At 36.5% G+C, this 27,243-nt stretch overlaps 2 protein-coding genes and 1 long non-coding RNA gene across 3 annotated transcripts; all 3 read right to left on the bottom strand.

Annotated features, from left to right (window-relative positions):
• Window positions 1–316: 316 nt before the first annotated feature.
• LOC110866334 lies at window positions 317–8,624 on the bottom strand. Its single transcript, XR_002551335.2, has 4 exons — window positions 8,456–8,624; window positions 7,879–7,945; window positions 6,961–7,064; window positions 317–480 (listed from the first exon to the last, which is right to left on the bottom strand). It is a non-coding gene; the product is annotated as an uncharacterized LOC110866334 (long non-coding RNA).
• A 6,276-nt stretch (window positions 8,625–14,900) lies between these two features.
• On the bottom strand, window positions 14,901–15,670 carry LOC110866691. The gene is made up of 2 exons (XM_022115834.1): window positions 15,577–15,670; window positions 14,901–15,460 (listed from the first exon to the last, which is right to left on the bottom strand). Exons 1-2 carry the CDS (start codon window positions 15,668–15,670, stop codon window positions 14,901–14,903), a joined length of 654 nt encoding a protein of 217 aa, XP_021971526.1.
• A 359-nt stretch (window positions 15,671–16,029) lies between these two features.
• LOC110866690 lies at window positions 16,030–20,085 on the bottom strand. Its single transcript, XM_022115833.1, has 2 exons — window positions 19,607–20,085; window positions 16,030–16,405 (listed from the first exon to the last, which is right to left on the bottom strand). The coding sequence occupies exons 1-2, from the start codon at window positions 20,083–20,085 to the stop codon at window positions 16,030–16,032; spliced, it is 855 nt and encodes a 284-aa protein (XP_021971525.1).
• Between the last annotated feature and the right edge of the window lie 7,158 nt (window positions 20,086–27,243).

Genomic DNA, 27,243 nt, shown 5'->3' with positions numbered 1-27,243 from the left:
TATATATCTAGATGTTTATAACACCATTTAAAAAGCACCATTAAAAACTCCATAAAACAGCAAATAAAACTATAAAATAGGTTTATAACACCATTTAAAAAAAACACCCTGCACGAATACAAAAACTACCAACACTAAACACCTTAAACCGATATAACACCAAATAACACCCTTTAAAACTAAACATGAACTACATAACACCATTATAACTGTAAGACCCAACTTGAAATACTAGATTAACGACATAAGACTTTGCATTTGATACCAAAAATTTAGAGTTTACAAAAGCTTTCGAGGTTTTAAATCATAACTAAACATAACATCCACGTAGTAATCCTACTAGACAATAATCGAGATAGAAACTACAAGTGTTTACATAGACTTAAAAGCAAAACAGTTCAAGTGCGGAAGCATTGGTATGAGTGTTCGGTTCGGATACTTATGCTTGATCACCATCCTCCTACTTTGAATACCTGGAAACTGAACATTTTAGACAAGCATTAGTATTATGATTCTTGGAATTTAACATGATTGAAACTAGGTTCGAAAACATATTCGAGAAATCAAGAATTAAAGAAAAATTTCAACATTCAACCTGGCACTACCGTAACTTACGGTGGCACCGTAAGTTACGGTGGCAACTGGGTATATAAGGTCTGCCGTAAGGCAGTAGAATTCCACCGTAGCATTTTCCAGGCTACCTTAAATTACGGTGGCACCGTAATTTAGGTAGTTGCTGTACATGTTTTCTTGTTTTTGCAGTTTTGTCGATTCACTTCTTGCATTAGTGTAGTTTACTTTCGTACAAGATTAACACCTGACTAAGGCTAGTTACCCATACCCGTATTTACTAATGATAACGCTTGGCTACTCCCACAAGGGATTGCATACGGTATAGACTATATGCTTGTTTCCAAGGCTTCGAGCTTGCCCTTTAATGCTACTCATCATGCTTACAAATTTCTGAACTTTAACTCCTATATTAGGAGTTAAGTTTCCCAACTAGTTTAGCGTATCCGCCACACGGCTTACGCATTGTTTATAACCATGCATCAAGTAATGGCATCTAGCTTCAAGTTTACTACATGACTCGTTTTGACCCGTTTGGGTGTTGAATTAAGCATTATACAAGACATTTCAAAATTCATATTTGTCACTTGTTTTGACCCATTTTACTTGTTTAAGACACTAGTCATATTCGAAACATATTGGTCAATCTTGTTTACTATATTTCAGAATGACGACGTAAGACTAACAAATAGACATAATGTAACGAAACGATAAATTTCGTACCTTTAGAGCACGCCTTTCCCACGTGTATTCCCTCCGGCTTGTCCGCTTGACGATCCGGACTCTTTGCCTAGAAAATCCAATTTACAACTTGTCTAGAACTCTTTTCATGACAATTAACGCATTATTATGAACCATGATCAAATCTGCGTTTTCATCCTCTTTTAACATTTAAATCCTCACTTAGGCATTTTAACAAACACCTAGCGGGTTAGACTTTTATATAAACCAAACCAAATTCATAACTTCAATTTAGCACCTAATTTAGCTTCAATTAGACAATTCTACATATGTCTTTAACATCAATATTTCTGAAATTACTTCCCAAATTCGGATTGTGCTAGAACAAGGATCATAATCCTAGTATTTATCAAGCTTCTTCAAGCTCATTAATCCTTACCATGTAAATCACAATCCCTACAAATATGATGCAAGGTTTTCACAAGAAATCACCTAGGGTTTAACTCTAGACATCATATTACTTCAGTATTCATTCACGCATGACATATTTAGGTTCAATTTCAGTTTTTCACCTTTAACCTAGAATTCATGGTGAATCAAAACTTCAAAATTTTACATACCTTATGATCCTTTCAACGAGGTGACCACTAATTTATGTTCGAGACTTGATTTAGGACAGATTTGAGGCTTCAATTTTGTGAGTTTTGTGTGAAGCTAGGGCTTGGAGAAAATCCCTGGTCGCCCCCTTCCTTCTTGATCGACCAGACACACCAAATGGTGTGTTTGGTATGTTTTGTTTACTATTTCAGCATTTAACTTTCAATTTTGACTAGTTTAGTCCCTCCACTCATCTTCTAGCATCAAGTTTTAGTGTTTTAACCTTAGTGTATGTTATCTCAAGATTTGTAATTAAATAGGTTAGAATTCCTAGTTGGTTAATTCTTGTTTATTTATACTTTATAATTTTAATATAAAGGTTTATATTTTCGGGGTGTTACAAGTCCACCCCCTTAAAAGGGTTTCGTCCCCGAATCTGAATTAGGTACCAAATAAAGTAGGGTAAAGCCGTTGCATCTCCTCTTCGGATTCCCATGTGGTATCCGCACCCTTCTTGTGTACCCATTTGACCTTTACTTGATTGACCTCTTTATTCCTTAAGGTTTTTACCTTACGATCCAAAATCGCAATGGGCCTTACCACATAGTTTAATCTGTCATCCAGCTCGATGTCATTGTAGTGGATATAAGTTGTCTCATCCGCTAGACATTTTCGAAGATGTGACACATGAAATGTGCTATGAATTCCGCTTAGTTCCTCCGGTAGTTCAAGGCGGTAAGCTACCTTTCCTACCCGTTCAATAATTGTAAACGGTCCGATAAATCTTGGGCTCAATTTCCCTTTCTTTCTAAACTGGATAACTCCTTTCCATGGGGACACTTTGAGAATGACTTTGTCACCAACTTGAAATTCAATTGGCCTTCTTCGTTTATCCGCGTACGACTTTTGTCGGTCTTGAGTTGTTTTTAAGTGAGTTCGGACCATGTCGATTTTCTTATTCGTAGTTCGGATTATATCCGTAGGTGCTAGTCCACTTGGACCCACTTCTCCCCAACATACCGGGGTTCGACACTTTCTTCCATATAACAATTCATACGGGGCCATTCTAATGCTCGCGTGGTAGCTGTTGTTATATGAAAATTCGACTAAGGGTAGATGGGCATCCCAACTACCCCCGAAGTCGATAATGCAAGCACGCAACATGTCTTCTAACGTTTATATTGTTCTTTCACTTTGCCCATCCGTTTGAGGATGGTATGCAGTGCTAAGGAATAGCTTAGTTCACATTTGCTCTTGGAACTTACGCCAAAAGTCTGAAGTAAACCGGGTATCTCTGTCAGACACAATGGATATCGGTACTCCGTGGAGTGCCACGATTTCATTTGTATACACCTCTGACATCTTTTCAGATGTATAAAGAATCAGGATGAAATGAGCACTTTTAGTCAATCTATCTACAACTACCCATATAGCATCAAAACCACGGCTTGTTTTGGGCAGTTTGGTCAATAGGTCCATTGTAATTTGTTCCCATTTCCAAACCGGGATTTCTAACGGTTGGAGTTTACCATATGGCTTTTGGTGCTCCGCCTTGACTTGTAGACACGTTAAACATTTTTCCACGTACTTCACAACATCTCTTTTCATTCCGGGCCACCAATAGTTTTGTTTTAAGTCGTTATACATCTTGGTCGCTCCCGGATGAATAGAATAACGAGATTTGTGAGCTCCATCAAGTAGAAGCTTTTTAACTCTACACGTATTAGGAATCCAAATTCTATTGAAACATGTCTTCAAACCATGGCTGCCTACCTCGAGATCTTTAACTTGGCCAATAATCCTTTCCTTTTTCCAGTTTTCCGTCTTTACTGCTTCATCTTGTGCTCCTCGGATTTGTTCTAGCAAGCCCGAAGTCACAATGAGCTGCAACGATTGTACCCGTATTGGGGTGTAATCTGCCTTCCTGCTCAACGCATCAGCCACTACATTGGCTTTCCCGGGATGGTAGTGTATTTCACAGTCGAAATCCTTGACCGTTTCCAACCACCGCCTTTGTCTCATGTTTAATTCCTTCTGATCGAAGAAATATTTCAAACTTTTATGGTCGGTAAAGATTGTATATTTTACCCCATATAAGTAATGTCTCCATATTTTTAAAGCAAACACTACTGCCGCCAATTCCAAGTCGTGAGTTGGGTATTTCTTTTCATGAACTTCAATTGCCTCGAGGAATAGGCGATGACTTTGCCTCGTTGCATTAAAACACATCCGAGCCCCGAATGCGACGCATCCGAGTAAACCACCATGTCGTCAACCCCTTCCGGCAATGTTAACACCGGAGCGTGAGTCAACTTTTCTTTGAGTGTTTGGAAGGCTTCCTCTTGCTTGATGCTCCATACAAACTTCTCCTCCTTGCGAGTTAATTTGGTAAATGGTAAAGCAATTCTGGAGAAATCTTGTATGAATCTCCGATAATATCCCGCGAGCCCTAAAAAGCTTCTGATCTCTGAGGGATTTCTTGTAGGGTTCCAGTTTGACACAGCTTCTACTTTTGACGGATCCACTAGTACACCATTGGCACTAATGATATGCCCAAGAAACTGCACCTCACGTAACCAGAAGGCGCACTTTGAGAATTTTGCATATAGCCTTTCTCGTCTGAGTGTCTCTAACACTTCTTGCAAATGATGTACATGCTCAGCTTCATTCTTCGAATACACCAAAATGTCATCGATAAATACAATTACCGACTTATCCAACATAGGTTTGCAAACCCGGTTCATGAGATCCATGAAAGCCGCGGGTGCATTGGTCAACCCAAAGGGCATTACAAGGAACTCATAATGCCCGTACCATGTACGAAAGGCTGTCTTCGGTACGTCCTCCTCCTTGACCTTCAATTGGTGATAACCAGATCGAAGATCAATCTTGGAGAACCAACTTGCTCCTTGTAGCTGGTCAAACAAATCATCAATTCTTGGGAGTGGGTATCGATTCTTCACCGTGAGTTTGTTTAACTGTCGGTAATCGATACACATGCGCATACTGCCATCCTTCTTTTTCACAAACAGGACTGGCGCGCCGGATAAACCCTTTGTCAAGCAACTCTTGGATTTGAGACATCAATTCTTGTAGTTCTGACGGTGCGAGTCGATATGGCGCCTTCGCCACGGGTTTGGTGCCCGGAATCAATTCGATCCCGAACTCCACTTCCCATTCTGGTGGTATTCCCAGTAGTTCTTCCGGGAACACATCCTCATAATCCCGTACCACCGGCACTTCTTTAATTTTAAGGAGCTCTTTCTCTGATTCATTTGCGTATACCATGAAGGCCTTGCATCCGTGCTTCATAAGTTTGTGGGCTTCTAATATCGAGCACACCGCTGGATTACCCCCTTTTTCACCGTATATTGTAACGTGTTTTCCGCTAAGAGACGTTAGTTTTATTTCCTTCCGGAAACAAACTACTTTTGCGTGGAATCGGGACAACCAATCCATCCCTACAATAACTTGGAATTCTCCCATTGACATCGGGATCAAATCTATCGTGTATTCTTCGTCATCAATGTTCAGTTTACAGTTTTCACATACGTCACAAACAATAAAGCTCTTGTTATTACCTATCTCTACTTCTAAAGGCATAGGTAATTTGGTTAGAACAAATGAAGGATGCCGAATAAATCCATATGAAATAAAGGATTTATTCGCACCCATATCAAATAACACATGTGCGGGAATCGAGTTTATAGTAAATATACCTGAGACCACATCAGGTTCGACTTTTGCTTCTACAGCGGTCAATTGGAAAGATCTTGCTTTTGCTTTAGGGGTTTCACTTTTCGAGTCTTGCCCATCCTTCTTTCCAACCAGTTCCGGGCATTCCGATCTTTTGTGACCCGGTCGGTAACAATTGTAACAAACAGTCACTTTCTCCGGACATGATATAGCCATATGTCCCGTTTTTCGGCATATGGGACAAGGCTTATCCTTGAAACGGCATTCGCCTTTGTGACCCTTCCCGCAAATTTTACAACTTGGCGTCCCACCTTTTGTATCCAATTTCTTCACGGTTTCATTTGTTCGTGCTTTCTTGGTAGGGCTTGGATTTACCTCTTGTGCCTTCCGTTCACCCCGTTCGATGTTCTTTTTCAGTTCGATCTCCCTTTCCCGAGCAGCATTAATGATCTCGGTAAGGGTCTCATATTTTGAAAGGGTTATGAACTCTCTATATTCTGCACTCTCTATATACGACGCCTTAAACTCCTCCCATGTCATGGCCTTAGCCGCTTCACTTCCAATCTCTTTCTTTTTGCTATCCCACCAGTCTTTCGCTTGACCCCTTAATTGACCCGTACCATAGGCTACGTAGTCATTTTCATCACAATGAGTTCTCTCGAATACCCCTTCGATATCACTTAGCCATCGTTGGCACACTATCGGATCAACCTCCCCATTATATATGGGTGGTTTACATGCCATGAATTCCTTGTATGAACAAGGCTTTCGTCCTCTGGGCTTTTCCTTTGCTAGATTTGCATCATCTTCCAATTTCTTGATTCTCTCTTTAACTATTGACAAAACTGTGTTTTGAATTTTATCGATAAAGCCCGACAAACTGTTTTCGATCGTCTTTCCAACCTCTTCGGCAATCACTTCCCTCATTTGTTCGGTGACTCTTGGCACCGCATCATCATTACCTCCATCCGTCATCTTTATTACTGAAATGTTTACATAGATTATTAAACATTCCATTTATAACACATGCTTTACTTGTTTTGATTCAATCAAGTTCATAACTTGATTCAATCGTTCTTGTTTCATGCATTTCTTGTGTTTGAGTGAGCTTACACACTCTTTTTCATGCATATTTGTTCATGATTTATTTCTATATTCTCTAAATTTACTTAAACGATTAACTCTTACCAGATGCTTGATCAAGCTTGAACCGAACACTTATTGACAACCTTGAGCTCTGATTACTAACTTGTAAGACCCAACTTGAAATACTAGATTAATGACATAAGACTTTGCATTTGATACCAAAAATTTAGAGTTTACAAAAGCTTTCGAGGTTTTAAACCATAACTAAACATAACATCCACGTAGTAATCCTACTAGACAATAATCGAGATAGAAACTACAAGTGTTTACATAGACTTAAAAGCAAAACAGTTCAAGTGCGGAAGCATTGGTATGAGTGTTCGGTTCGGATACTTATGCTTGATCACCATCCTCCTACTTTGAATACCTGGAAACTAAACATTTTAGACAAGCATTAGTATTATGATTCTTGGAATTTAACATGATTGAAACTAGGTTCGAAAACATATTCAAGAAATCAAGAATTAAAGAAAATTTTCAACATTCCACCTGGCACTACCGTAACTTACGGTGGCACCGTAAGTTACGGTGGCAACTGAGTATATAAGGTCTGCCGTAAGGCAGTAGAATTCCACCGTAGCATTTTCCAGGCTACCGTAAATTACGGTGGCACCGTAATTTACGGTAGTTGATGTACATGTTTTCTTGTTTTTGCAGTTTTGTCGATTCACTTCCTGCATTGGTGTAGTTTACTTTCGTACAAGATTAACACCTGACTAAGGCTAATTACCCATACCCGGATTTACTAATGATAACGCTTGGCTACTCCCACAAGGGATTGCATACGGTATAGACTATATGCTTGTTTCTAAGGCTTCGAGCTTGCCCTTTAATGCTACTCATCATGCTTACAAATTTCTATACTTTAACTCCTATATTAGGAGTTAAGTTTCCCAACTAGTTTAGCGTATCCGCCACACGGCTTACGAATTGTTTATAACTATGCATCAAGTAATGGCATCTAGCTTCAAGTTTACTACATGACTCATTTTGACCCGTTTGGGTGCTGAATTAAGCATTATACAAGACATTTCAAAATTCATATTTGTCACTTGTTTTGACCCATTTTACTTGTTTAAGATACTAGTCATATTCGAGACGTATTGGTCAATCTTGTTTACTATATTTCAGAATGATGACATAAGACTAACAAATAGACATAATGTATCGAAACGATAAATTTCGTACCTTTAGAGCACGCCTTTCCCACGTGTATTCCCTCCGGCTTGTCCGCTTGACGATCCGGACTCTTTGCCTAGAAAATCCAATTACAACTTGTTTAGAACTCTTTTCATGATAATTAACGCATTATTATGAATCATGATTAAATCTGCGTTTTCATCCTCTTTTAACATTTAGATCCTCACTTAGGCATTTCAACAAACACCTAGCGGGTTAGACTTTTATATAAACCAAACCAAATTCATAACTTCAATTTAGCACCTAATTTAGCTTCAATTAGACAATTCTACATATGTCTTTAACATCAATATTTCTGAAATTACTTCCCAAATTCGGATTGTGCTAGAACAAGGATCATAATCCTAGTATTTATCAAGCTTCTTCAAGCTCATTAATCCTTACCATGTAAATCACAATCCCTACAAATATGATGCAAGGTTTTCACAAGAAATCACCTAGGGTTTAACTCTAGACATCATATTACTTCAGTATTCATTCATGCATGACATATTTAGGTTCAATTTCAGTTTTTCACCTTTAACCTAGAATTCATGGTGAATCAAAACTTCAAAATTTTACATACCTTATGATCCTTTCAACGAGGTGATCACTAATTTATGTTCGAGACTTGATTTAGGACAGATTTGAGGCTTCAATTTTGTGAGTTTTGTGTGAAGCTAGGGCTTGGAGAAAATCCCTGGTCGCCCCCTTCCTTCTTGATCGACCAGACACACCAAATGGTGTGTTTGGTATGTTTTGTTTACTATTTCAGCATTTAACTTTCAATTTTGACTAGTTTAGTCCCTCCACTCATCATCTAGCATTAAGTTTTAGTGTTTTAACCTTAGTGTATGTTATCTCAAGACTTGTAATTAACTAGGTTAGAATTCCTAGTTGGTTAATTCTTGTTTATTTATACTTTATAATTTTAATATAAAGGTTTATATTTTCGGGGTGTTACAATAACACACTTAATCAATTAAACACTACTTTTAACACCATGATAAATAACACCATGCATATCATTATGTTTAAAAACACCATAAACTACAATATTATGTATAAAAACACCATAAAACACCAAATAGAAATAAACATCAGGTTAATAACACCATTTGAAAAAAAAAACCCTGAACGAATACCAAAACAAACCAAACTAAAGACCTTAAACTGATATAACACCCAAATCAAACTAAACATGAACAACATAACACCATGGAAAAACACCCTTATTCAATGAAACCCTAGTTATAACACCATTCGACAATCGATCAGTCCCTTTTAGGTCTCGGTTAACATAAACTACCTTACACTATAAAAAATACCATTAATTTTCAAAAGTATCAAAGTAGACAGACGAACCTTTTTTAAAATCAGAGGATGTTTTGTTGATTTTTGGTAGTGTAAGCCGCTGGTTTGTAGTGTCTTTTACAGTTGAATCATCCATCTTCTTCTTCGTCCTTCGTTCCATTGTCTCAGACGTCGATCTTCGCCTCTTGCGCTTGTATACGATTTCAATTTTTGGGCTCATTGATTAAGCTTATAATCTTCGGTGGGAAAGAAACACCCTGTTTTTTCGAGCGGAAGAATCGCAATGGAGAGAGAAATCAGGTACAATAGATACGGTTATTGATTTTGAAAGGATATGAATGCCCTATTTTACAGCTACTAAATCAAATCAGTATTTAAAAAAACACTATTTTAATTACAATATTGCCATTCTAACCTTAACCATTAAATCAATGATCTAATGGTTTATATTCTTTCCTACCTTTCTCACAAAAACAATCTTTTTTACAATAACCTTATCCTCCTTAAACATATCTTTAATATCTTTAATGATAATTAAAATAATATACAGAAATACTCAATTTTATTAAATTTAGTCTCCTAAACTTTTTAATTAATCAAATATTTCTCTTTTATCATTTTTTCAACGGAGAATTTGTTTATCCCCTCTAACAATAAAAAATAGTATATATCAAAAAAAGTATTTTTTTTAACTTTTTTTTATTTTATTACTTGACCCATATTTATTTATTTTTTAATTATTTTATTATCTATTTTCTATTTATATTTTTCATATTTTATTTGTGATTTTAGAACGTTAAATAAATGATGCATAAAAGAGAAGACGTTTGATATAAGTATAATGCATTTATATCTTTTAAAAGCACTATACACTATATTAAACCAAAGAAGGTTTAATAGCGTCATGATGCTAAAATACATATGACTAATGGATGGGTGCCAATTGGTTTTATACCGAGATGATACCGATCGAACTAACCGCAACGACACTGACCGAAAGATTGTCACATCACGCAGAAAAATCGTCGCCTGCCGCAAAGCACCGACTTATCTTAGCTATAGTTCTAATAAAAAGAAAACACGATAATAAAAGTAAAATACTATAATAAGTGAAGGATAATATGTTTTTATGAAAATACAGAAATATTCTATACTTTTAAAAGTGTTTCATAAATATAAAAACACACAAGAATGATTTCTAAATAATAATTTTTTTTTTTTGACAACTGACCACCCATTTTTTCTCAACAGGTGGAAACACCTGATCCATTTGTTTCCAACTAACGATCCTTAGGTGCAGACACCACTTATTTAGTTGATTTTGTCCAGCATATTTTAATATATTATTATTCAGGATTTTTAATTTTACTTCATTTTTACTTTTTGCGCCTTTTTTTTCTTGTAAGAAAATGGGTTTGCCACAAAATGGAGAGTTATTGTGGAAATTTTAAGCCCACTTATCATTAGAAAAAGCATGATATGGGCCTGCTTACTTCAAGAGTAAGGCCAACCCAGTCCATTAAGAGAGACTATAAAATATACAAATTATTATTATTACTATCTATCTTAAAGTACAAAGTCGGTTGCCTTTGCCACCAACAATTTACACTTTAACCCTTCTACTTTGCTTCTCTGCGCTGCTTCATCTTTCCGATTTAGTTTCATTGTTTTTCAATTTGACTACACATGTTCTACCTTCTCTTTCTACCCACGTTTCATACCCCAAGCAAAATCTGGATCCGGCGGCTCTGCTGCTTGACCAGTCGACGGGTGCTTAGGTAACGAAAAACCCTCCAGTTACTCTTCCTATTGAATTGTTTCTATTAATTGATGATTAGAACCGCTTTGTATGAGTTCAGTTTTCCCCAAGAAACACCCAAATCTAAAGAGCCCCTTTTCAGACCAACCGACAACCCTAAAATTGAGGTCGTCGTTCATATTGAAGCTTTCATGTTATGATCGTTGCGACGGTCAACACTTCAGTTTATCTTTGATTCGTAACTCTGCATCAAGATCACCTCACATCGGTGTTCATAGTTCCCACCAACACATGTATTTTTTTGTTCGACTTGCGACTTTACTTGCCAGACTATGTGCTTCTCGGTTCTCCTTTATTTCATTTGCTGTCGTTCATGGTCATCAATTGAATAAGAATATAACTACTATATTGGTTGAGGCTTACTTGAACTTCACCACAAGAACTGTTCTCTGTGTTGATTGATTTGAATTATTAGTCCTGCTTCCGGTTCTTGCAACCTTTGAATTTTGTTTGTCAAATTATAAGTTATTATATATGCTGAAAATGATAAATAATTATCTCTATTTTGATCGATTTGGAGATACATTTCCTTTCAAGTAGTAGGATTGAATAGTAAAACTCAAGAGTGGAATGTAATTTTGGGATGCCATAAGTATTGGAAATTGGTGCGTGTATACATTATTTTTAATTTCCTTTTGACAATAATGTTGTATGTTTGTCTTTTGTTTTCAGATGCCTAATTATCGTCATACCGCTTTCCGATTATGTATATTCGCTTGCATGTAAGAAATGGGTATGTACCAAAGGTTTTGGTTGTCTCTTCTTCATTTTGGGTTGAATTTGTTAAGGGAAATCGGCTGCTTAGTGACTAAGTTTATGTCATATGATAGTATTTGCTTTACATAATTATACGTGTGATTTTATTCTATTTTTGTTAGTACAAAGTTTTATTTTTCGAACCTTGTCAAAATGTATGTTTACCATTTTACTCTTTTTGCCGCCATCGGATATATATTGGGATGCATGTAGACATGATTGAATTTAAGACTAAAATTTGCTTTTTTTAATCGTCATGTTATTTGTTTAGTTAGGGTGTTTACCTTAATAAGCTTCTTGTCATAACTAAATTCGCCTCATTTTTTTCTTATGCAGGAAACATTATTTTTTTCTTTCAATTTTTGGGTCTCTTTACTGCATTACTCGCCAAGTTCTTTCGTAAGGTTATTTTCCACATTTGCCTTTTGATGGGATTCCGGCATAAGTTTTGAAAAAAAACTAAATTCGTACATTAACCATCCAGTTTTTTTTAATAAACTGATTTAGAAGTATGAAGTGCCGAAAATGCTCTCTACTGACTTTTGACCCAACCCATTCGATGCATTTCAACAAACTCTAATTTTCTTTTATCTAATTATCCATCAGACTATCGGAGAGCAACTGAAAATGGAATTACTAACCTTTGCTTATATACACACTTTGCTACTGTTACACATGTGTTTATCTTATTGTGAATTGACTGAATTCACATGAGAAACATGTGTATTGCAGATCAGATCTGCAATTTTTTTTAATTGTGTAAAACTATTACCATAATAAAAAGAAACCAATTCTGAATTTTGTTTCATCACAGTTTCAAGAAAAGTAAATAACCTTTTGTTTGTCCATAGAGAAAAGGCTACCTATCCGCACAGAAAGCAACAAAAAACTTGCGACATCTTGGGAAAGGCAAGCGAATGAAGCTATAGAGTGTAGTTGTCGTTATATATACTTTCAGGCAAGACCCCAGTACATTAGGTACTTTTGTTTTCAAAATGTCTTTCAAGCTTGATAAGCTCCCCTTTTTTACCGGTATAAACATCACTTCATATGTCGGTAGACCTTTGTTATTCGGTATGTATGGTGCATGTACACAAACTTCTATTCCGTATGCTTTAAACAGGTTCAATATCGATCACTATACACATATGCGTACATGCCTAATGTATAGGCACTTTTGTAGCATTTTCCATAATTTTGCTTGAACAGCACCCATTGGTATCCATATGATGCAGTTCTACAACAGATTAGTCCTCCGCCGCATCGCGCGGGTGTTAAAACCCGAGTCTATCTTAAAATCTAAAGTCGGTGAAGTCTACTATAATGGTCCCTCTTTTTCGATCCTTATGCTTTCCTCTTTTTGTTTGCCTGGGTTCCTCCTACTGCCTTGCTTATATGCCATTTAATAATATTTAAATTACAATTTTACATATATTTGAATACGTAGTAATTTATCTTACATGTTTTTAGATTTCATAACTTTTTATACATATGTAATTTCAATACGTAATAATTTATCTACATGTTTTTAGATTTAATAACTTTGTTATACATCTGTAAAAAAGTTGATTTATTTTTATGCAACCTTTGCTGTATTTTTTGCTTTTTTGTTATTTCGTTGTCGGTTGTTCACTCCAATACGCATTTCTTTATAAAAATATTATTGAAAAAATAAAAATGCGTGGTTAATTTTGATAAGTTAATGAACGTAAGATATTGAAAGTAAATGAGTTAAAAATGTATATTAACGGTAGTATAATGAATAGACCTGATGCCGATAAAATGTCCACTCGGTTCCTTGATAGTTTCATTGCTTGAATTCATGTCTCATTCACGGCTATATTCCAAATTAAAGTATTTTATTAATTTATTTGTCTTTGTCTTTATGTACAAGTCATCTAACCACTTGCAATTTACAGCACAACAACGTTACATGCTGATGTAAAATATTTTTTTTGTTTTCGATTGATAAAAAACACGTGTTGATATCCTTTAGGACATATCGTCTTTCGATTGCTCTATCGAATACCGTGAGCTTACCGAACCAATACTGACCGAAAGCCCGCCGCAACGCGCGGGTCATGTTACTAGTTTAAAAGTAAAAACTTACCATAACCAAGTTTTATACGTTAAAGTTACTCAAAAAATTTATAAAAAAATCACTCAATTTAATATGTGTTATAATATTATGAAGTTTCTTCATAAATGTTAATCCTTTTAATGTTAAGTGACTTTTTCTAATGGCAAAGCTTACTCTCATACTCTACTTTACAGCAATTTTCCTAAATTACTCCTCTTGGATTTTGCTCCGGTTTGAAACTGAGACTTCACCTCTAAGGGTGGAGGGTATGGTTCAATCACTCTAGGGTGTTTAAGTCATTCTCTACCCAATAATAGCATGTCATGTCAACTCTCCATTCTACTTCCCATTTTACACTCAATCACTAGATATGGTTCAAACATCCCTCAATTAAAAAAAAAAAAAAAAACTTGATTGGTTGTATCTCTCCTCTCCTCTCCTCTCTTCTCTCATCGGTGACAATACAACGAAATCAACCCTCCCCACTCACCGATGGACCGGAAATCATTCACCGTGCGGTGAATGCCATCCCCGAATGATGTCACCGAACCATACCGACCCCCCTAAGAGGCAAGTGGCTCTAACAAGTAGGCTAGCTCCACATTAATGATAAAACTTGAAGAAATTTATATGAAATTTGGAAGAAGAAAAAGATCATCAAAATAATAATAAAATTTCATAATTGTCAAACTAAGTTAATCTGTAAATAAAAATAATCATCACTGGATAATAACCAAACTTCATATATGCTCGTTTATGTCATTTAGTTAAAAAAAATACACATGTCATAAAATCAAGGTTTTAAAAAACGGAAACGAGTATCGAGGCGTTTTCCATTCGCCTCACGAGCCGTAAGTATTGAGGCGGAACAAGGCGTAAGGCTGGGGCGGTATTAATAAATAAATATTAAAATTGTATATATCATAAAATAATAAATACTTAACATCAAAAAATCATTTCTCTCATCAAATTTCATTAGATTCAGCAGTTAAAAACATAAAAAAAGATTCAAATTTCATCAAATACTTAACATAAAAAAACACAAATAGTTTCTAATTAAACTCAAATAGCATAACAAACATCATCTTCATCATCTTCACAATCTTCCTCAACCCAATCCTCATCATCGTCATCCTCGTTAATCAAATGAAGGGCTTTCGTTTTCTTAGATGAGGAACTTCCAACGCCTCGCTCAATTATCCCACCACCTCTACGTGTTTTAGTTGCCCCGCTACCTCTTGTTGTTCTAATGACCTCGTCACTTTCCACCACATTTGCCGCATCATCTTCAATTGCATCTTCATCATCATCATCATCATCATCATCTCTTGGGTCGGCTATCCACTCATCATCAGACATGACCTTTTCAACATGTAAAGGATCTTCATCTTCTTTTAAATTAGACCTTTTTACAAATTTTTGCTTCAGCTTTCTATTGTACATGATGAACACCAAATCATCCATCCTCTCGGTGGTCAACCGTTTTCTTCTCTTTGTATGAACCTGATTGAACGTACTCCAGTTACGTTCACAAGCTGAAGCCGAACACGTAAGACCCAAAATCTTCATTGCAAAGGCCTTGAGTTCAGGGGTATCATATCCATATTCGTCCCACCATAAAACTATATATGTTAAGAAATTAGTTAGTTAATTATTTAATTTATACAAACTATAAGTTTATAAACATAAATAGCAAATATTTTACCCGGTGGACGTGTCTGATAAGTTGCCAAAGAACCTCTATAACTAAATAGTCCTTTCTTTTCCTTGTAAAGAATTAGTTGTTCTTCAATCTTCATGTACACTTCGGTGTCCTTAACAAGTCGTTCCATGACATCATACAACCCTCTCTTAATCTCTGGATGCTGTGAGACATTAGGACTCCATCAAAACTTAGGATTTAGAAAGTAGGAAGCCGCATGCAAATCGCGATGCATTTGAAAGTCCCATTTTTCATCGATGATGTCCCATATCTCTTTGTAAGAAGCGACGACATTATTCAAATTCTTTGCAATCTTTTCTTTGCACGCGTCCATCGCCCCATAGAGAAATCCCATTGCGAGTGTTTGCTCACCATCAACGACCTTCAACACTTCAACTAGTGGGCTTGTGGTTTGAATGGTATAGACCACACTAGGCCAAAAAGATCTCTTATCCATAATTATTTTCTTTACCTTTTTTCCATTGTCTTTCATAGCCCAAGCACAATTCTTCCATTATTAGAAACGAACATTTGTTGCAAAGCATCTTTAGAATCATAAAGACTTTGAATCGTCAAAAAAGCCGTGGCGAATCTTGTGGCGGCCGGTCGAAGAAGATCTTTCCAAAGAATCTTTCTTGCCAAACTCAACAACCATTGATGATTATAAATGAAATTGCTAACTTCTTTTGCTTTAAGCAAAGCATTTTTGTGTTGTGGCAATTCCCCAATTTTTTCAAGCATCAAATCGATGCAATGGGCGGAACATGGGGTCCAATACAATTTCTTCCTCTTCTTCATTAACATTTCTTCGGCCTTTTTGTAGTTACTTACGTTGTCGGTCACCACTTGAACGACTATATCTTCCCTAATTTGTAACGCCCCAAAATCCGAATTAAAATGTTTTAGTTAATTAACTAAGTTAGACTGTATGGAAAAAGTATAGAAAGAATGAAAGTTAGGCCTTATTATTAACCAAGCAAAACCTTAGGGGTTGAAAGTGAACATGTAACAAATTAATAAGAAGAAAATTAAAAGTGCAGTGTGTGGTATGTGTGTGTGTGCGACGCAAGACAGGAGCAGGAGAAGGAAAACCCTTCTTCTCCAATTGATCCAGAATTTGGCAAAATTGAGTGAGATTGTGGGTGAATTTCGAATGCATGTGACTAGATTTTCAGTCATCTATGAGTTTTCAACATAAGGTAAGTTAAATTTTGTGTTTTGGTGCTAGTTGATGAAATGGGTTTTAATCAATTCATGAAATTGAATGAATTGAACTTATATATGAGTTAGAATCATCATATTGAAGATGACTTATGCTTGAATTTGGTTATATTGAAGATCCGAGGTGAAACCCACTTGTTCTAGTAGTTTGTTGATGAATGATGATCTTGTAGTTGAATAATTTTGTGATTGAAAGCATAAACGTTAATGTATTGATAGCCGATCATGTTGTAGGATGGATGAATCATGTGAAACAAGTTGAATGATTGAGTTATGTGGTTTTACTAGTGGGTTATGCTTAAAACTCTTATACATGATGCTTAAAATGTTGTATGCCCACCATGTGTTTGATAAAATGCCTCAGTGATAAACCATGTAGTTTTGAATGGATTGAGAAATGTGGTGTTGCATAAAGATGATATAATATTGATGTATTATGAATCATTGTATGAAATATGAATGATGCGTGAATGTAATTGCTACGTAAACGAATGGCATAATCTAAATGAGAATGGATTAGGTGTAGGATTGAAGTTAGAAGGTAAAAATTTGTATGCAAGAACTTATGTGTTACGAACTAGCTAATTTATGTGTCATGTACGGTAGTAATGAAGTATGACTATACATATCTTACATATGCGTTACAAACTAACGAAAGTCAAATTGCATGATTTGAAAGCCGAATGAATGAATGTATATAAGCTAACTATGTTATGAATGTGACGACATGTACGGATAGGAGTCGTGTCAACATGGACACAAGCATGGAAGCACCACGGGTCGAAGGTAAACACAGAAGCTATGTATAAATTCGGGCGCACGAGGTAAGTAAATTCCCGGACTCCCTCTTTAGTAGTAAAGAGATTATTTGCATGTTAATAGTTAGTAGTTATGTCGAAACTTGATTTTTGGTGATGATGTCTAGTAATAGTATTAAGTACGTGATTTCCGAATCACTTCTTAGTTTGTTAAGTAAGGTTATGTTTTAGTTAATTAGGCATGATAGTTGAAGTCAAATAATAAGGGTTGTATGAAATTGATGATTTACGTTAAGTAGGTCGAATGGGTTAAAAATGTGGTTTTATTACTATACCGGAAGGGTTGTATAAGAAATTGATTACGGTACTATAACCGGGTATGGATAGAATTGTACATAAGTACGTTAATCAAGAATCGGAGACGCTGATTAATAGTCTAAGAATCGGTTGTGAGTCATGGTTAATAGACAAACAATTTCGCATTTGAAATTGTATTAACAAAGTTTGCTTTCGTATAAATCAATGACATGAATAGGTTTAACGCATACCGGGTATCGAGTGCATAAATCCCAAGTACGAACCCCGGATAATGTAAAAGTATTATAGTTATAACGTTTATGTAAGTTTTGGGTTAAAACGAATGAGTAGTTTGACGAAAACATGAATGGGTCGAATAAGTGAAAGCGGGTATATAAAGCCGAGAGCTTTAACTAAATATTTTCCTTAAACCAGATGTTGGATTTCAAGTTCATATGCTAGAATGTGAATTTACAAGCATGTAGGAAGAAACAGGAGGTTAAACGGGTAAACGGTTCAAAAGTTATGCGCGTTTTAGTGCGTACGGACGACGAAACGGAGCTGCAGAAAAATGCATTTTCTAGAGGGCGTCGTCGACGGCCTTAGGGGCGTCGCCGACGGGCTCTAGAAAGTCAGTTTAGGCTTCGGTTTGCTATCCGTGGACCACGGCGGGCCTCCCAAACATGATTTTGATCGTTCCTTTGACCAACGTTGGAGAACTCGCTAGTCGCTAGCGGGTCGGTGAGGTAGGGACTAGCGACTACTCGGGATTACTCGGGATTAATCGGGATTAATCGGATCGGACTTTTTATGTATAATTTTAAGTTTTATACATATATACATATATTTTTATACGTAATTTTTTTAAGTGGACAAGTTTTGACCGGAATCTGGGAGGTTTTGGCCGGAATATGTGTTTTTTTTCCGATTTTTTCTGATTTTTTCCGTTTTTTTTGTTTTTTCCTGATTTTTTCCGATTTTCCCGACTGACTAGTCGCGATTAGGGCCGACTAGGCTGACTAGCGATTTTTTTACTGATTAGCTGAAAATTACTCAGTTGATGGGCGACTAGCGACTAGTCAGCGATTAATCGCCGGCTAGTCGCAATTTTTGCAACCATGCCTTTGACGTTTATGGGATATAAATCTAAATCTATGTACCATGTAATTAATGTATGGATATATAAGAGGTATGTAAGATCTTGAACGTGTATGTAAGAGTGTATGTACATATGTAGACGTGTAATTAAGTATATATGAAGGCACGTATGAGTGTATGCATGTATGTAGAGATATAGGAAGGTATGTACGTATGTAGAAGTGTATGTATGCACGTAAGAATGTATGTATGCATGATTTATATACGTCGAGTAATACGTTATTAATGGTGTGCCTTGAGAATGAAAAGTAATGCAAGTACATTATTGAAGCCTCATCAGGATATGGATACGCAGATGAAATGCTTTAAGTTAGACAGATAACGAAATGGAAAGTGTACAAGATTGAATCTTGTTTATGTATTGTGTACTAATGTTATGAATGTATGTGGTGAGTGCAGGTTGTTCGAATCACGGGCAATTATCACGAGGAAAAGAGATCAAAGATCGAGTCACAAGATAGATTGTACGGGAATAATGGAGTATGTACTTTAGTAAACAGGACTTATACTTTATTTTTGTAAAAGATACATTTCAAAAAAAACTTTCAAGTAAGTCAAGACGTTTGTATGAAAGAAATTTTATGGCACGAATTTTCGCTGCACTTTTTGCCAAATACGTATTAGGGCCTTACATAATTTCTTCAATAACCCCATCAAGCAATTCAAAAATTTTTTGAGCGTCTTTAACGCAATTCGATGCATCAACCGTTTTCAAAAATACTGTGTCATATTGATTGTTGACCAAAAAGTTGATTAGACTTCGGTTTCGCATGTCTGACCAACCGTCCGATAACAATGAAACCCCGGTTATCTTCCAAGTTGCTTTGATGTCATTCACCATTTCGGTGGTTGTTTTAACTTCTTCTTTAAGGATCCAAGTCCTTAACTCGTGCATCGTAGGAGGCTTTAATGCTCGTCCAAAGTTACCAACCGAACGTAGAATACTAGTAAATGAAGGACTAGTTGCTGCGTTAAACGAGATTCCATTCTCGTAAAAGAATCTCCCGATATCCAAACAAACTTGATCTCGATGCTCTTTAGCACTCACCGATGGCATTTTTTCGGTCGGTTGTGATCCTCCTTCACTCACCACATGCACATGCCGATCCATTGGTCCTCTAACACTACGATTGCTAACACTAGCGCTACTACCGGTGTAATATGCCCGACTTTTGACATTTTCTTCAAAACTACGTTGGCAGCAAACTTAGAATCCTGAAAAGCCTTCAAGTATTGCTTAATTTCGTCTTTCACTTTAGCGGGCACCATAAGGCATGGCGCGGCATCTTTGTGTGTACTGGCAAGATGATCCTTCATTCTCTTCACTCCTCCTTTAAAATCTTTACTACAAAAGTTAGATTTCATGTATTTGTAACCCTTTTCTTACACCCGATGGCGGTACGTCAATTTCTACACAATACTTCCAAGCGGGATCCTCCTTGCATTTTTACTAGACTAGACATCCCTAAAATCTAAACAAATTCAACAGTTTATACAGCAAGTATTATATTTATATTAACTATTAACAACAATGGTTTATATTTATATTAACTGTTAACAACAAGTATTTATATTAACTGTTAACAGCAAGTATTATTAATAGGCTAACAACAAGTATTAATGTATTATACAGCAACTCAGCAAGTATTATATTTATATTAACTGTTAACAGCAAGTATTATTACAATTTACAGCAACTCAGCAAGTATTATTACAATTTACAGGTTACAGTAGCAATATTAAGTTATACAGAATATTATTAACAAAATCAGAGTTAATAAAATTTCAAGAGCAAGCCTGTATAAGATAAATAGATAATCATACGAAGATAGGAGGAGAATATGAGATACTGAAAACAAGTACACTAAGTCTAAACTCAAAGTTCAAACAACAAAAAATTATAACATTCCAGCCTTACGTATATTTTCTGAGTTTCCTATCAATGTGTACACATGATTGAAGCCGACTTTGATTATATTAACAAGCTAACAAAATTATACAAGCTAACAATAGTAATATTATTAACAAGCTACAGCAGCAATATTATTAACAAGCTACAATAGCAATATATTTGATCCTTTATTAAAAAACGATTCCTTTGAGTACAGGAACAAGACAGACTAACAAGAACATGACAAACTAACAGATTATACAGCAAGTATCTTGAACAATGAAAACGAACTGAAAGAAAGCAGCCATAGCAAGAATCAATAAAAATCAGCCATAAGTCATAACAAGATCAATTAACAGAATCAATAAAAATCAGCCAGATTGTCGCGACCCCCAACCCTACCGTGGACGGTGTTGAGAGCCGCGAGGCAGTTCCAGTGGTACCCGTGGTATTTAATTTATATGACAGCGGAAGTCTTTTTACAACAGGATCTTTTCACCGGAAAATGCTCGTTTAATATATTACACAAAGTTTTAAGGGATGAATCCCATAATTTACAATAAGTTGATTTCACACAGAAATCTTTATTTTCCAAAACATGTTTTATTCATTTATTTACATTGAGCCACTTCTCTGAGCTTGATAGTGCTTTACTGCACTTTTCCTGGATCACACAGATCACCTGAAACATGTTTGTAAAAAAGGTTTTGTCAGCGGGGAAATACTGAGTGAATCATTCCATTTTTCTAAAACGACCCGTTAGTTATAAATTTACAGTATTAAGAGCGATTATAATGTTTCTATCAACCAATTATCAAGAATGGGTATTTGTCACTCGACCGGATCTGTGACTGTGGTCATACCACTATTGGGTCCCGTTGCCCCAATAATGACGGTTTACTCACACAGAGTAATAATCACTCACATAGAGTAATACTCACTCACATAGAGTGATAAAAATAGTAATGTGCACAATACCCCACATACCAGCTGTAATTTGGTGATTACAAAGACTTAATCCCTGTAATTATAACCTTGAAAATAATTTGAGGTATTGTAATACTTACTCACAAACTGTGAGAAAACAATTTAAAAAAGGAGAATGACTCACATTGCAGATTAACGAGCAATAGATATAAGCCTACTGATTAGCCTTGATTACACCTAATTTAACACAATGCACACACAGGCAGGTTAGTAACTAATACAGCAGTTACGTCAATTCACGAGATTAAACCTTCACAATGATTAATCAGTGCAATACTCGATAATTCAATCAGATTCACAACGAATAACAGAGCATAGTCCGAATTCGAACAGCACTCAAATATTCAAGTCGAAATCACGACGAATAATCAAAGTACAAGCTCAATTGAGCAGCACCTGGACTATTGTTGGATAGTTATAATCGATCGGACGTTGAATCGTAATAGCGATCGAGTTATTACCCTGATTGCGGCAGCACTTCGTGATCGGTGTGTGTTTTGTGTGAACGATATTCGCTATAACTCAGAGCACAATTAGAATTTGAACGTCGAAGTAAAGCACAGAACTAAGTCCCACTGCCTTCTATTTATAGCTGGAATTTGTCCTCCCTCGCGCCACGCGAAGAAGACCTGTGTACCCGTCGCGTGGCGCGACGGGTCTATTTCTTAGCCTAGGTTGTTTCGTGTCCCAATTAGCCTTGGTGAGTAAGTTAAACGAATAAATTTCGTTTCTACAGCAAATTTAGAAGATAAACATCACTAGGGTTTAACCCCCCCCCCCCCCCCTGAGTTTTAGGGGCCCTGATCCTGATTCCGATTGTTATAAAAATTTTAGGGTTTATGCGGAATCACTTGGGTTTCTCAATTAGGGTTTCCTTAATAGTTAATTACCATCCTAATTATGGATTTTAGTGGCAGTTGTTACATCCTCCCCACCTTAAGAAAAATCTCGTCCTCGAGATTTATTGGAATAAATGAGGATACTTTCGCTTCATTTCCGATTCTAGCTCCCAAGTGTATTCTGGCCCTCTCTTTGAATTCCACTTGACTTTGACCAATATCAGTCTTTTATGCTTGAGGAATTTGACTTTTCTATCTTCGATCGCTAATGGTTTCTCTACGAATTTTAAATTTTCATTCACCTCTATATCTTGAAGAGGGACTACCAGGGATTCATCTGCTAAACATTTCTTGAGATTGGATACATGAAATACATCATGTACTCCAGCCAATTCTTCTGGTAGTTGTAAACGATAAGCAACTGGTCCTATTCGTTGAATCACTGGGAATGGTCCAACGTATCTTGGACTTAGCTTTCCTTTCTTTCCGAATCGTACTACTCCTTTCCAAGGAGAGACTTTTAAAAGTACTTTATCTCCTACTTGAAATTCTAAAGGCTTACGACGATTGTCTGCATAGCTCTTCTGACGATCTCGAGCCGTTTTCAATCTTTCCTTAATCTGAGTTATCTTGTCAGTAGTTTCTTGTACAATTTCAGGACCTGATAATTGACTTTCTCCGATTTCTGCCCAACATACTGGAGTTCTGCACTTACGTCCGTACAGTGCTTCGAATGGTGCAGCTTCGATGCTTGAATGATAACTATTGTTATAGGAGAATTCAATTAATGGCAAATGGCTATCCCAATTACCACCAAAGTCAATTACACATGCTCGGAGCATGTCTTCTAGAGTTTGGATTGTCCTTTCACTTTGTCCGTCTGTTTGTGGATGATAAGCAGTACTTAGGTTTAGTCGAGTTCCCATTGCTTTCTGAAAACTTGTCCAGAAATGAGATGTAAAACAACTATCTCTATCCGATACAATGGAGAGCGGGACTCCATGTAGGGATACTACTTCGTCCACGTACAGTTGTGCTAACCTTTCCATGCTAAAGGTTTCTTTCATTGGTAAGAAATGAGCTGACTTGGTTAATCGGTCTACGATTACCCAAATTGCATCATTACCTCTTTTGGTTCTGGGTAACTTAGTAACAAAATCCATTGTTATGAGTTCCCATTTCCATACAGGCATTTCTAACTGTTGTAGTAATCCTGAAGGTTTCTGGTGTTCAGCTTTAATTTGTGAACAAGTTAAACACTTGGATACGTATTCGGCTATATCCTTTTTCATTCCTATCCACCAGAAATTATTCCTTAAATCTTGGTACATTTTATTATTTCCTGGGTGCATGGTATACCTAGATTTATGAGCTTCTTCTAAAATCTTATTTCTTAACTCTCCTTGCTTAGGTACCCAAATTCGTTTCTTATGGAATTTCCAAATTCCATCATTTCCTTGTTCTAGTTCTTTTAGGTAACCTTTCATTCCTTCAGCATCGTCTTTGATTGCTGTTTTCTGAACTTCTTTGATTTGTGCCCTTAAATCTACTTGTAGATTTAACCTCAGAGCACGGACTTGTTTCTGTTTCTCATGGTACTTACGACTTAAGGCATCTGCAACTACATTTGCCTTTCCTTCGTGATATTGGATATCACAGTCGTAGTCGCTCAGCATCTCCATCCATCTTCTTTGCCTCATGTTTAATTCTTTTTGCCCAAATATATATTTTAAACTTTTATGATCTGTATAGACAGTAAACTTACTTCCATACAGATAATGTCTCCATATCTTAAGGGCAAAAATTATGGCTCCTAATTCCAGATCATGAGTCGTATAATTTTCTTCGTGCTTTTTCAATTGCCTAGAAGCATACGCAATTACCTTCTTGCGTTGCATCAACACACATCCGTATCCTAATTTTGAAGCATCACAATACACTTCAAAGTCTTCTGTTCCTTCGGGTAAAGCTAAGATTGGTGCATTCGTCAATCTATGCTTTAAAATCTTAAAGGCTTTTTCTTGTCTAGGTCCCCATTCAAACTTAGCAGTTTTACAGGTTAACTTAGTTAATGGTACGGCTATCTTAGAAAAATCTTTGATAAATCGTCTATAGTATCCAGCTAAGCCTAGAAAACTTCTTATCTCCATAGTTGTTTGTGGGACTTTCCATTTTGTAATTGCTTCTATCTTAGCAGGATCTACATGGATACCTTCATGATTTACCACATGACCTAAGAATTGTACTTCTTGCAGCCAAAATTCACACTTTGAAAATTTGGCATAAAGCCTTTCTTTTCTTAACAGAGTTAAGAGAACGTGTAAGTGTTCACAATGTTCCTTTTGGCTTTCGGAGTAAATAAGTATGTCGTCGATGAAAACGATCACAAATTTATCCAAGTATGGTTTACAGATTCGATTCATCATGTCCATGAATGCTGCTGGGGCATTCGTTAATCCAAAGGGCATGACTGTAAACTCATAATGACCATACCTAGTTCTGAAAGCAGTTTTAGGTATGTCTTCTTCTTGTACCTTCAACTGATGATATCCAGATCTTAAATCTATCTTAGAGAAATACTTAGCTCCTTGCAATTGATCGAAAAGATCATCAATCCTAGGTAACGGGTATCGATTCTTAATCGTAACCTTATTCAATTCTCTATAATCGATACACATTCTCATCGATCCATCTTTCTTTTTCACAAACAACACTGGTGCACCCCAAGGGGATGAACTAGGTTATATGAATCCTTTGCTTAACAATTCATCTAATTGCTTTTTCAATTCTAACATTTCAGCAGGTGCTAATCTATAGGGTGCTTTAGCTATTGGTGCAGTACCTGGAATTAAATGGATTCTAAATTCTACTTCTCTATCAGGTGGTAATCCAGGTAATTCTTCTGGAAAAACGTCTGGGTATTCTGAGACTACGGGGATGTCCTGAATTTCCTTATCTTTAGTGTTAATGATTACTGAAATCATATACACCATTTCCTGTTTTCTCGAATAACTAGCCAATTTCATTACTGAGATGAATTTTAGTGGCTTTCGAGATCTATCTCCAGTAATTAAAATTACTTCTCCTGAAGGGGTTTGAATTTCTACAGCATTTTTGTCACATAGGATTCGAGCATGGTTGGCTATTAACCAATCCATTCCTAACACTACATCGAATCCTGCTAAATTCATTGGTAACAAATTTGCAGAAAACTTATGGCCTAATAATTCTATTTTTCCTTCTTGCCAGATTTTATCTATTTTCACAGAATATCCTTCTGCGGTTTCTACTGTAAAGGTTTGCCTAAGAGGGGTTAAAGGTAAATTAAGATCTTGGCAAAATAAAGTATTTATAAAACTTTGGTTCGCACCAGAGTCAAATAATACTTTTGCAAATACGTTGTGGACTAAGAACGTACCAGCTATCACATCTGGAATGAGTTCGGCCTCTTGATTGGTTAACTGGAATGCACGGGCATTTTTCTTGGTTGTTCCTTCAGTTGGTTTGGCTTGGTTAACTACAGGTTTAGCTATTTTAGGACATTCAAATTGAAAGTGTCCCCTTTCTCTGCAATTATAACAAACTCTTGTTTTCTTCCTGCAGTCTTCTTCCCGATGTCCTTTCATTTTGCAAAAATTGCAAACCATGTTGCATTGTCCATAATGCTTCTTTTTGCACATTTTGCAGAAAGGAGATGATGAGGATTGCCCGGTTCCTCTTTTCTTAGTATTACCCACACGAAATCCTTGGGTAATCTTTTGAGCTAATTCCTTCTTGCGATCTTCCTCTCTTGTGCGTACCAATTCATCTGTTAGGGTGTTAGCTAATTCTACAGCATCGTCAATAGTACGAGGTCTCGCAGCTTTAACGATGTTTCGGATCTCACTAATTAACCCCCAGATGTAACGAGAAATAAGTACCGGTTCTGGCGAAGCCAGTGTTGGTACCACCCTTGCGTATTCAAAGAATGTCGAAGTATATACCCGGCAATCTACACCTAACATACGATGACTCAGGAACTTGTTTGCCATTTGTTCCTTCTCGTATTCGGGACAGAATTTTCTTTCTACCAGACTCTTAAATTCTTCCCAACCTATGGCATAGGCTATCCTTCTCCCTTTTGCCTGGAGGACCGTGTTCCACCATTCGAGTGCTCCTTCTTTGAACAGATTTGATGCATACATCACTTGATCCTCTTCAGCACATTTGCTTATTGCGATTACTGCTTCGGTTTTCTCTAACCAACGCAGTGTTGCAGTTACCCCTTCGTTACCTTCAAATTCAGCGGGTTTGCAAGCAAGAAATTCTTTATAAGTGCAACCAAGCGTTGCAGCTTTTATTCTTTTAGGGAGTGGGGCCCGTTGCGGATCATGATCGTCATGATTGCCGCCTCCATTTATGCCGTTACTGCCGTTATCTTCTGGAATACGTTTACTAGGAATTAATTGTGGTTCGGCAGGTTTCTGAACAGCAGCCACAATTTCTGGAATAGCATGGGCTATTCCTTGGGCGATAAAGTGCTCGATATCTTGTCGAGTTATATATTGATCTT

Source organism: Helianthus annuus, chromosome 7, assembly GCF_002127325.2.
Source record: "Helianthus annuus cultivar XRQ/B chromosome 7, HanXRQr2.0-SUNRISE, whole genome shotgun sequence".
Taxonomy (NCBI): Eukaryota; Viridiplantae; Streptophyta; class Magnoliopsida; order Asterales; family Asteraceae; genus Helianthus; species Helianthus annuus.
Note: the sequence above shows the minus strand (reverse complement) of the source record. Positions and strands in the feature narration are given on the sequence as shown.

Excerpts from the sequence above, each read along its gene's own strand:
- LOC110866691 (XM_022115834.1), bottom strand. The coding sequence starts at position 15,670 with ATGGAACGACTTGTTAAGGACACCGAAGTGTACATGAAGATTGAAGAA. Across the intron at positions 15,461-15,576 it reads AGGACTATTTAGTTATAGAG|TTTTATGGTGGGACGAATAT; the intron begins GTTCTTTGGCAA and ends TAACATATATAG.
- LOC110866690 (XM_022115833.1), bottom strand. The coding sequence starts at position 20,085 with ATGGATCGGCATGTGCATGTGGTGAGTGAAGGAGGATCACAACCGACC. Across the intron at positions 16,406-19,606 it reads GGGGTTATTGAAGAAATTAT|GGAAGATATAGTCGTTCAAG; the intron begins GTAAGGCCCTAA and ends GTTACAAATTAG.